The sequence below is a fragment of the Nematostella vectensis genome, chromosome 14, assembly GCF_932526225.1.
Source record: "Nematostella vectensis chromosome 14, jaNemVect1.1, whole genome shotgun sequence".
NCBI classification, from domain to species: Eukaryota; Metazoa; Cnidaria; class Anthozoa; order Actiniaria; family Edwardsiidae; genus Nematostella; species Nematostella vectensis.
The window spans coordinates 7,937,710-7,950,175 of NC_064047.1; the positions used below are offsets into that span (position 1 = coordinate 7,937,710).

Here is a 12,466-nt window from a genome sequence, read left to right on the forward strand (position 1 = left end):
AATCGAGGCAAATAATAAAATATAAGGAAAGAAAACAAAACCAAAGTATGTACACCCTTTTAAGTTTAAAATGTGTACACCATGTTGGAGTTAGAAATTATAATTAAACCTCAGTATAACTAGTTGAAGAAGAATAAATTAAATGGAAGATATGATACAAAGATGAATTATTGTACTACAAATTACAAATTGTTCAAGAACAAAAACAATCTTAGTATTATATGTTTTGGAATCATAAACAGTGCACAAACTCTTACTCAGACTGACAGACAGGCTGAAGTTCTCTTATAAAGCAGTACGCACTATACTAGAAATAGTAAGTGCTTGACAGAGACATTACACAAGCAGCCTCAACAAACAAATAGCTCATACCGATAAACACTTAAAAGCACTGCACATTACTGAATTGTAAAGCCCAAAGGTATTGCACTTACTGGACAGTAATAGCTCTTAAAAGTCATTGCACATCAACTAAGACAGACAGTACATGATCTTTTACACACCATGTAAGATAATGATAACAATTTAAAATGATATGAATCGTTTGCGAGAGCGGGATCACAAACGAGTACCAGGGGAATACCCTGTTGTTGTAGAAACAATGGCATCAAAAACAGGATAATAACGCCGTGGAATTGGTTGTTTATTGAGTCGAGAGGGACGTTGGTCTTCGTGAGTAGGACAAGAACAACGCAAATCATGTCGTCTTCGTATTTCATCCCAATGTCGCCGGCAAACATAATGAGCCTACCGGCAGCATAGCGACTCGACTGAGCTCTTCTGTCAATCGATACAGCCTCGCACTACGTGATATGCCATTTCTCGTCTTGCTTTATTTCATGCATTGGTTTCCCTCGTCGTTACATCCACCAGACTCACTAATATTCATGCAGAAACAACAAGAATGGCGAGCGCGAGGCACTGCAAGTGTGAAAGTCGATGCTCAAGCATCATTTTCACCTTTGGTGCAAGCTGGAAACTATGTGGTGCAAAAGATGAGAGCTAGAAAACTTAATAATCTCGCGATTGAGAAGTTTTTAGGCCTAATAATTTTGTATACTGCTTAATATTTTTTAATTTCGCGGGCGGAAGTGGTTTGTTTATGCTTTGTCGATGGGGAAGGCGCCTGCAACTTTCTCACCGGAAATGACAGGACGCGCATGCGCCGCGCGTTTTCCCGCCGTGTACGATAGAGTTGCTGGTGAAGGAGGCTACGACTACGATTTGGTTTTCTGAAAAATTTATAAATAACGGAACACTGAAAAATGCACTGATTGGTCTGCGTAGATCACGTGTTAGCATTACATCTGTATGTTTAGACAGCTGTTTCAAGGTTGAAAGTCATGCTGGGAAGAAAAGTAAACATCTTCGTTCGAAAGAGAAAGAATCAGAAGAAATTTAATATTGTCCTGAGGTTTTCTGTAAAGTTTAAAGAGAAGCCTTGGAAATTGATTGAAGATTGCTTGATTTAGAGGCCAATTGGCGCATTTGAGATTCCAATTCAGACTAGCTGGTCTGAAACAATTAAAAACAAGCAAAAGTTACTTAATTCGTAAACAGGTAAGAGTTATAAGTACTTACAAATCGGAGAACAACAAAATACATCGACGAAACAACCGGCCATCGCTATCAATAACGAATTTAATAATTGTTTTATAACATACTGATTTTATGCGATCGATGTATGTTTTTTTTATATATCTAGGTTTATAAGTATTCTTTCATAGAGTCAATGTGCCTTTTTCTAGATTAAACGTGGACGATTCTACAAAGCGACACGTCTATCTGTTACCTCATGGATCCTACTTTTCTTTGTTTAACATTGTTTTAATCTAATTATTAAACGTTGTGGCTAAACCGCTGAAAAGGTGTAGCTTGGCTTTGGTTCAGTACTCAATTAATCTTTTTTAATTTACAGGTCAGAGTGACTACCTCACTGCTCTCCAGGGGGTAGGTCGCGTATCGGAGATCCCAATCAGACAAGCTCAGATTGATTAAGATTGGCTAAAGTCACTCAACCAGCTACAATTACAAGGTATTATTTCACAAAAGACCCTACTGGTTGGGTAATTCACAACAATAGACAAAATATTGGGTTTATGCTTTAAACAGTAATTACCCTAATTTAATGGCATTACTAAAAAGCGGAACCGACGCAACCGGCGGAACCAGTATATTTCGTTTAGTTATAGATAAAGGGATGTCATACTAGGATCACCATTTATTTCCTTTCTAATCAAAACAGTAATGACCAGGCTTTAACCATAAAGGTGTGATATCTTATTTTTCTGGCACTTTGATATCTATAGGATATTTATCACTCATCTATCACTCATCACAGGGTTCTAGTATCAGGCATTTAGTCAATATTATAACAAAGCTCACAAAATCTAATTTCAGATATTTATCAGATCTTATACCCTTAGAACTGCCATGTTGAAACTAGAATATTGCATCTCATGACTTAATAATATCAGATATCACAAGATTTACACATAGAAAGTCCAGCTAATTACTGATCAGATACAATAACTTTACAACCGCTCTGCTGAACCTTGATTATTGCATCTCACGATTTGATAATATCAGATAATATCACATATAGACTCGTTCTACAAACGTTACAGTCAAAGTAGATTTTGTAGTCGAATATCCGATAATATCGAGGGGTCCAGCAGAGAGGACGAAGGAATCTCTATAGATGTCTAGTAAATTCTAATAAGATAATCTCCAATATCGAAGGGGTCCAGCATAGGTAAGGGGAATATCTTAATAGACATCTAGTAGATTCTAATAAGATAATCTCAGATAATATCACAATATCGAGGGTCCAGCAGAGGAAAGAAGGGTATCTAAATAGACATCTAGTAGATGATGATAAGATAATCTCCGGTAATATCACAATATCGAGGGAAGAGGAGGAGAGGTAAGGGGTCTAACCACTATCTAATAGCATGAAATTAGAGGAAAACAATGATAATATCCTAATCTCAATATCAGATATCAGTGATAATTTTCGATATCGCACCTATCTCACTTTAACTACGGTATTTGAACTAGTCAGCTAGTAGCTTTAAGGTTTTTAAAGGGTATTTGGACCAGGAAAGTCTTCCATTTAAACAATGTCCCTTTGAAATAGACAATTAAGATGATATGTGAATACTGTTTTTTTAACCATTTTTTGTTCTCTATAGTCTTTCTTTTGTTTCCTTTGTCTTTAACTTTTATTGAATGTTTGGCAAAAACAGCATATTCTCCCCAAACTTTTTTGGGTGAAAAAGAAACAGCATAATTCTGAAAGGCCTGACTAGAGACTCAATGACAACTAGCATACAAAAACATTTTTTAACCAAATTTCATTTTTAAGATGACCGGTCGGGCCAGAGGTCGTGCAAGAGGAAGATGAAAGAAGACACAAAACACTAGACGGCCAGGCGAACCTGTTTCTGTTAGCTATGGTAATCAGGAAGTAGACCGTGCTGTAACCCTCAAGGTCTCACTGAAGAATTCCCCTCACTCTCTTTGGGTAACACCAGAAACCATGCAGAGAATGCTGGTATAAACACACCTGTGTCTGGAAATGATATTGTATCTGGAAACAATACAGGGACCTGGCAAGGCCTGCCTGCCAATGGGGTAACAGCGGCACAAAGGAATGAAGTTGGTAGAGGAAGAGCTGGCAACACAAATGGAAGAGTACAGGGAAGTCAAGTTGGTCTTGCTGTGGGAGGAAGAGGTGGCAACACAAATGGAGGAGTACAGGGAAGTGAAGTTGGTCTTGCTGTAGGAGGAAGAGCTGGCAACACAAATGGAGGAGTACAGGGAAGTCAAGTTGGTCTTGCTGTGGGAGGAAGAGCTGGCAACACAAATGGAGGAGTACAGGGAAGTGAAGTTGGTCTTGCTGTAGGAGGAAGAGCTGGCAACACAAATGGAGGAGTACAGGGAAGTGAACTTGGTCTTGCTGTAGGAGGAAGAGCTGGCAACACAAATGGAGGAGTACAGGGAAGTGGAGTTGGTCTTTCTGTAGGAGCAAGAGCTGCAGAAAGCAGGACCAGTTCTTCAGGAAATGGATACAGTGGTGGTAGTGGTGGTCCAGGAATGCAAAGTGGCCATCCTGGAAATGCCAGATCAAGACCAATTGAACAGGGATTCTGCAATTTGCAGAAAACCTTGATGGCTAGATTGACAGATGCATGTCTCGCTTTAAATCTGGCTACTCTCACACGGTCACCAGGAATACTTCCTATGTTACTTCTTGTTGAAAAGAAAAAAAACAATATCATTATCTCTTGCTGCTATAGCCTGACCTCTTTTTATTGGAAAAATCATGACTTCTGAATAAAAAAAAACTTGACACAGAGCAACATAGTCTGATTGCACCGTAAGGCTAATTTGAAACGTCGTATTATCCATGAGCCGTATTCAATGCAACTGTGCATGCATTTGCATTGAATACGGCTCATGGATAATACGACGTTTCAACTTAGCCTAGGTAAAAACATTTACGCAACATGAATAACTGGGTCTTTGCGTGCCATGAGTGAAATAGAGGCCCTGCAACATATAAAGAAAACGTTGTCGTTTTGATGGTCTGCTACCGAGAAATCTTGGTTTCTTTTTAGAGACCTTCTCCATTGATTTAAGATGGTCACTGTTTTCTCTTCTGATTACAAGTCATAAAGTTAACGTAGCCCCTTAAAGTACGTTCACCCTAAAAAATGACAAGAATCGTGTAGTTTTTTTTTTCAAAATAAGGAATATAAAAACGACAATTTTTGGCAAAATTTTTTTGATATGGTGCAGGTAATTCTCTTGAAATAGTTCTACAACCCAGATATTTTTAAACTTTGAATAAACAATATTGAAGTTAAGGGCTTTCAAAAAATGTAATAAAAAAATGGGAGTACTGACCTCGTTTTCACAACAGAGGGGCGTAGATTTGACGCGTTTTTACTGATCGCCCGAGGAAAAAATCCCAACTTTTACTTTTCTTAAAGAGTGCCTATAGTCTTTAGAAAATTAAGTTCTGTTTGTCGAGCTTCCAAAGTCCGATCTTCAAAACAATAACCCGTAGCACTGAAAGACACTGTTTTTTCCACTATTTATACGGTAAAAAGCGCCATTTTGAAGTATTTTTACAGCTTTTAAAAGAAAACAAACACACTTCTACAACCCAACTTTTTTTTCTTCTTTCAGTATATTTTTTTGCATATATTTAACTAATCGAGCAAATAAAAACTGGGGGTAACCGACTTCGTTTTTCTGTCAAAGCCATTTTGCTTTGTTTTTTTGTACAACTGTGGCGCGCGCGCTCACTTAATACCGGTAAATTCGAACGAACAGCGCGCTCCACTATGCGCAAAAGGGGTGCGCAGTGCAGAGGGACTTGCCTAAGGCAAGCTGTCATTCGTCATTTGACATCACTGAGTGCAGAGCTCCGTAGAGAGAGACCAAAATGCTACGAGAGAGTTCTAGAGTGGTCGATAACACACTATTGAAGCAAACATAACCTTATAAACAGCTGTTTTTTGAAACAGAACAAAAAATATCGAGGGTTTTTTGTTTTAGAAACTGTTTTGCTTTTTCATATCAACCATCTTCAATGTACAAATTGATTTCTGATTAATAAAGCCTGGTCAACACACGGCACATCTTCCTCTGCCATGATGAGGTTTTGTTCAAAAGTCACTGTTTTTATTACCTTTGTTGAAAATCCAATTATTTCGGAACATGAACATGGGAAGTCATGGCAAAGTCGCCTACAAATTTTCAAGGAGGTTTAACCTCCATGACTTGAACTTATCGATGAACATTAATCAACGAAACGACGATTCATTATAGTGACAACATACCACAGGGTGACCGTGACGCTCTCGCGCGCTGGCTCAAACGTCACAATGCTAAAACATACGTAGATCGTTCCACTGATTTTAGTCAGTTTTTCAAAGACTCGCTGGGAGTGACAGCACCATGCCGTCTCTCCTCAGTATTTATCTTCTTGCGATTATTGTGTTCTTTAGTAGCGTCAATCGCGTAAAACCCCCAATTTTTGGAAATGAAGGTAGGTAAAAAAGGACAAGTTAGGTTTACTTTACTTGAAATGGTTTTCAGTGTGCGGTCCATTAATTGGGATATGAATAGTTTGAAAAAGATGAACCACACACAAGTGAAACAAGTAGACACACCCTTCACGATTAAATTTTTTTCTACAATTTTTCAAGAACTTCTTCTCTTGTAGGAAAACTGATCTTTATCACTATGGTAACAAATACAGGGTTTCGCGCGTTGAAAAGCGCGCGCTTTTTCGAGTAACTCGTTCGCACTCTTTTGTCTATGTTTCATATATCAAATGTTTTGTCTCAAATCACACCCTTTAGTGACAATAAAACAATTACAATAAAGGTAATACACTCTTTTTTTTATAAGAGCCTTTTTATGAGAACGTCCAGCCTGAGATTTCACTACTAAATTTTGAGAATCCAAAAAAACATGCCGAGGCTCAGAGAGTTGAAAAATATTGTTCTCATAGCCAAATTCGTTGTTGCACCACCTGCCAGAATCCAAAATTTTTTTCTTTGTTCGGGAACAGCGCGTAGTCAATCAAAACAAACAATTAAAACCAGACAAATGGCCCCAAAGCTTGTGTCTGACTATGCGCTATTCCCAAACGAGACATGGATTTTGGATTCGCCGAGGTCGCACAACAACGAATTTGGCTGTAAAAAGATCGAGTGTAACCTCACTGACTTGTGACTTTTTTTATTTCCGCAGCAAACATGAGATTAACGAAAAACAGATTCCTGCTCACCAGGTCAGAAGTAAACAGAAACAACTGGGGATCATTCGATACTGTTCGACTCACACAGACATTTAGAGGGACTTATATATTTGCGACAGAAAATTCACACGGTATCATCAAGCCAGTGCGACTTTTTTATCCAAGTGAACTTGGGTCTCATCAAATAGCGACGGATAGGCTGAGTGAAGGCAAGAGGAAACCCGCAACAGATGACACCAAACAAGAAACGGCACGACCAACAGCTAATCAGCACAAATACATGCTACTGAAGTGTAGGGTCAATATGAGTAATTCCTGTACATGGACTGAATTCCTACTTCGGTACGATGTGAACGCTATCAAAACTGGTTCTGTTTCAAGTAGTATCGATAAAATTGAGGATTCTACGCCACAAGTCGCCCATTACATCTTTGGTTCAGCCGTTTTTGAGCGGTTACCAGCATCTACCGCTAGTGAACGATTCCACTTGATACAGAAAGTATGGCAGGGAAGAGTAAACGACTTCGTACATAAACTAGGAACAGCTTGGGACATGACTGTTGATACGGTACACGGATTTGTGAAGGATTACATGACAAACACTGCGGAGAGTATTGGTAATACGAGTAAAAGTGTCGATGGCGAATTTGCATCTCATAGCGAGTGGCCAATAAGGGTTGTAACAAGACCAAGACACAGAAGTAGGGCAGGAGCTTCTGGTTCTAGCCAGAGACCGAATGAAGCTGAACAAAGTACAGAAGTGTCTTTCAAAGGTACAATGGCGCAGAGCCACCGCGCAACGAAGCGCACCAGAGTCAAGGTCATATACCCGATAAACTCGAACGATACTAAGGCTTCAAATATTACCACGGACCAGGCGTCAAATGGTGCTACAGTCCAGAGCAACAAAGGACAGGTACCAAAAGATACTACCAGGAAAAAGACCAGGAAGCCGTTTGCAAATCATCGTAGTGGAGAAAGGATGAATGGCAAGCATGAAGGGATTGGCTTGAAGATTATCACACCCCTATTACACGAGCTGTACAGCCATTTGCAAGATGGTTGGAATCACGTACCTGACGCAGCGTCCTTGGTAAATTATCTGACGAAAAACTTCAAACAAGGCCTTCAAATTCGCCACAGGACTCCAGGTAGGGATTATATGCCTTTGATTGTTGATTGTAATATCTGGTACTAATCCCTCCTGAAAAAAATCTGTCCCGTTACAGAGCGACGGCCAAAGGTCCGCCTGAGGGACTATGCCAAAAGGCCCGGGCAGATCATAGCGTCGATGTCATGTCTACTTTGTATAATTCTCGCTGTGTGTTGTGCGCGGAGATTCTCGTCTTGGCGCAAGGAGACAATGCCTCCTTTTGTGCACCGGTAAGTAAGAAATGATCCCTCATTAAAAGATGATAATCATAATCCACACTATTGCTATCAATTCTTAATTTTCTTTGACTTCCTGCAGGAGTGGAGCTAGCAGTTTGCCGAGAGATGGGATGGGAAGGGAATTCGTTATATTCACTTTCTGACTCCCACAGACCCGAGGGCAGTTTTATTATTAGAGTATCATATATGCATGCATCACAAAGAAGGAAATTTTATCCTATACCCCTCCCAATAATTCTAAATCTTTCATTTCTTGGCACAAAGTAGGGGCAGGGTTGGGTGTGGGGCATTTTGCATTCAAGAAGAAAATCTGTACGGTAGCCCAGGAGAGGCGTTTAAACCCTCTAACCTCCCCCTCCCCTCTCCCATAGATCCGCAACTGACTTGAACGTTTATTTCGCTTCAGACGCGGCAAGAAGAGACGCCGCGGGAACTCCTACAGGAATATTGTTAGTGACTTTCTGAGATGGATAAGCGAGACTACAGTTCACCCCATTTTTGCAGGACTTGAGGCGACCTGTTCAAGAGAAAACCTGATTCACGTCTGGTTAGAGATTCTGCAATTTGCAGAAAACCTTGATGGCTAGATTGACAGATGCATGTCTCCCTTTGAATCTGGCTACTCTCACACGGTCACCAGGAATACTTCCTATGTTACTTCTTGTTGAAAAGAAAAAAAACAATATCATTATTCTCTTGCTGCTATAGTCTGACCTCTTTTTATTGGAAAAAATCATGACTTCTGAATAAAAAAAACTTGACACAGAGCAACAGAGTCTTATTGCACCGTAAGGCTAAGTTGAAACGTCGTATTATCCATGAGCCGTATTCAATGCAACTGTGCATGCATTTGCATTGAATACGGCTCATGGATAATACGTTTCAACTTAGCCTAGGTAAAAACATTCACGCAACATGAATAACTGGGTCTTTGCGTGCCATGAGTAAAATAGAGGCCCTGCATCGTATGACGAAAACGTTGTCGTTTTGATGGTCTGCTACCGAGGAATCTTAGTTTCTTTTTAGAGACCTTCTCCATTTATTAAAGATGGTCACTGTTTTCTCTTCTGATTACAAGTCATAAAGTTAACGTAGCCCCTTAAGTACGTTCGCCCTAAAAAATGACAAGAATCGTGTAGTTTTTTTTTTCAAAATAAGGAATATAAAAACGACAATTTTTGGCAAAATTTTCTTGATATGGTGCAGGTAATTCCCTTGAAATAGTTCTACAACCCAGAATTTTTTTTTAAACTTTGCATAGACAATATTGAAGTTAAGAGCTTTCAAAAATGTAATAAAAAAATGGGGGTACCGACCTCGTTTTCACAACAGAGGGGCGTAGATTTGGCGCGGTTTTACTGATCGCCCAAGGAAAAATCCCAACTTTTAGTTTTCTTAAAGAGTGCCTATAGTCTTAAGAAAATTAAGTTCTGTTTGTCGAGTTACCAAAGTCCGATCTCCAAAACAATAACCCGTAGTAGCTAACGTTCAAAACAAATCACATTTAAGAGATCGCACTGAAAGACACTGTTTTTTCCACTATTTATACGGTGAAAAGAGCCATTTTGAAGTATTTTTACAGCTTAGAGAAAACAAAAACACTTCTACAACCCAACTTTTTTTCTTCTTTCAGTATATTTTTTTGTATATATTTAACTAATCGAGCAAATAAAAACTGGGGGTAACCGACTTCGTTTTTCTGTCAAAGCCATTTTGCTTTGTTTTTTTGTACAACTGTGGCGCGCGCGCGCACTTAATACCGGAAAATTCGAACAAACAGCGCGCGCCACTATGCGCAGAAGGGGTGCGCAGTGCAGAGGGACTTGCCTAAGGCAAGCTGTCATTCGTCTTTTAACTTCACTGAGTGCAGAGCTACGTAGAGAGAGACCAAAATGCTACGAGAGAGTTCTAGAGTGGTCGATAACACACTATTGAAGCAAACATAACCTTATAAACAGCTGTTTCTCGAAAGAGAACGAAAGATAGCGAGGATTAGATAGGTTTTGAAGCGATAAATATTTCAAATTCGTTGTTTGCACCCGCGCGCACTATAATAACGCAATTCAGGGGCTCATAAGTAGGGGCAATCATCTGTATTATATAAGCGTCACGGCCTTTTCTAGGATCAGGCTATTTTTAGACGCACGGATTAGCCACTCAGATGACAAGGCGGAAAAATGGACTTTGTCTCAAGGAATCCAAAATGGCGGTCGAGAAGGGGGAAAACGACGCTTGCTTTTCAAAGTCTTCCTACATCGTCATATGCCTCCTAATTTCTGAACCCCTTAAGCCACAGAGAAAGAAACGTTTTCTTTCTAGCCTTGGACTATTTATTTTTCCATAAGTGGACTCAAACTTTGTTACGAGGACATTTTTTCTTGCTCTTGCAAAGCAATAATTTCGGAAATAAGTGATCATTTGTTTCGATTTCATTTGTTTCGATCTCGAAATTCTCTCGCTGAGAGGCCACATTATGTTTAATACTGCTAGTTAGCTAACAATAGTGTAAGAAGTAACATACGGAAGTTTATGTTTTGTTTTTTGTTTTACATTTATATTAAACCAGCTCTTCAAAACTGTAAGTACTTGTGCCCTGGACTTAACTTGCCCTGATCTGGTAAGAAATTGTAAAAAATAACCATGTAAAAAGTATACTAACATAAAAGGCATTACATTTGTGTCTTTTTTTGTAAATTCTGTTTCCATTTAAGCTTAATTCGAAAATTGATACTTGTTACTTACTCATTTAACTTATTATCTGTTATGAATACTTAAAAGAAGATTGCGCTAATTATCTAAAAAGCGCGGAAATCGATTTAAAAAAAAACTTGTTTAAATTCTTTGCTATTTTACTCGATTGTAGGCCTTGGTCCACTAATTCCATCGATGTGTGTCTTAGTTTCATTGGATAATTATTTTGGGCAAAAAAGGCCGATTTGTGAAATTCGACCCCAACTTCCGGTTTGCGCGAGGAAATCTGGTACATCATCTCATCTCATCTCCGCCTGTGGTCCCGTCTGGGACATAGGCCGCCGACCAGCTCTCTCCAGGCGTCTCGGTTCTGGGCGAGTCTCTCCAGCTGTCCCCACGTCTTGCCTATCTGCTTGGCGTCTGCATCTAAATCTCGGCGCCAGGTGTTACGAGGCCGCCCTCTCTTCCTCTTTCCTTGAGGATTCCAAGTGAGGGATTGTCTTGTGATGTTGGTTGCAGGCTTTCGAAGGGTGTGGCCAATCCATCGCCAGCGTCTCTGAAAGACGTCTTGATCAACAGGCTGCTGCGTTGTACGCTGCCATAATTCCTCGTTGCTGATCTTGTCGGGCCAGCGGATCTTCAGGATCTTCCTCAGGCAGGTGTTGATAAAGACCTGGATTTTCTTCATGGTGGTGACGGTGGTTCTCCAGGTCTCGGCTCCGTAGAGTAGTATTGGCTTTACGATGGTGTTGAAGAGCCTGATCTTGGTGGTGATGCTGATCTCGCTGGATCCCCAGATGTTCTTTAGTTGATTGAAGGCTGCTCGGGCTTTACCAATGCGGGTTCTGATGTCGGCATCCTTTCCTCCCTGCTTGTCCAGGATGCTGCCGAGGTAGGTGAAGGTGTCCACCTCTTCCAGCGCCTCGCCTTGGACTGTGAGTGGTGTCTCGTTGGATGCGTTTATCTTGAACACCTTGCTCTTCACTCTGTTGATGTTGAGGCCCAGCCTGTCTGAGTTGTCCGAAACGATGTTGGTCCTATCCTGCATCTGTTGCTGGGTGTGAGAGAGAAGAGCCAGGTCATCGGCAAAGTCGAGATCGTCCAGCTGCTTCCAAAGTGTCCACTGAATACCGTTTCGTTTCTGGTCTGTTGACGTCTTCATGATCCAGTCTATGGCCAGCAGGAATAGAAAGGGCGAGAGTAAGCAGCCTTGCATCACTCCGGTTCTTATTTCGAAGGCGTCGGTGAGCTGTCTGCCATGCACTACTCTGCTGGTCATTCCTTCATATGACTTTCTGATGATGTTGGTTATCTTCTCTGGCACTCCGTAGTGTCTCAGTACTCTCCAGAGGGTCTGCCTGTCAACGCTGTCAAACGCCTTCTCATAGTCGATGAAGTTGACGTAGAGGGGCGAGTTCCACTCCAGGGACTGCTCCAGAATGATGCGACATTTCTGGAGTCGTAGCTTTTGGGGTTGTAGGTTTTGGGTCATTGCAGCCTAAGTCCCATGCATGCGTTCTTATTGGGTTTCCTGTGGATGGTAAGAGTTTTGACGTCACAGGAAACTCGTCCCAGCACCCCGCTGCCTAATGGCTAATTGTCTAA

General features: G+C 40.6%; 2 protein-coding genes across 2 annotated transcripts; both read left to right on the forward strand.

Moving 5' to 3' along the window:
* The first annotated feature begins 3,367 nt into the window (after positions 1-3,367).
* LOC5510271 (glycine-rich cell wall structural protein-like) lies at positions 3,368-4,360 on the forward strand. The gene is given in 2 exon segments (XM_048721441.1): positions 3,368-3,479; positions 3,482-4,360. Coding segments are annotated over 2 exon segments (969 nt in total). The 3' UTR covers positions 4,339-4,360.
* Positions 4,361-5,940: 1,580 nt separating this feature from the next.
* On the forward strand, positions 5,941-8,937 carry LOC116617033. Its single transcript, XM_048721864.1, has 4 exons — positions 5,941-6,061; positions 6,772-7,929; positions 8,008-8,161; positions 8,577-8,937. The coding sequence occupies exons 1-4, from the start codon at positions 5,971-5,973 to the stop codon at positions 8,755-8,757; spliced, it is 1,584 nt and encodes a 527-aa protein (XP_048577821.1). The 5' UTR covers positions 5,941-5,970; the 3' UTR covers positions 8,758-8,937.
* The last annotated feature ends 3,529 nt before the right edge of the window (positions 8,938-12,466 follow it).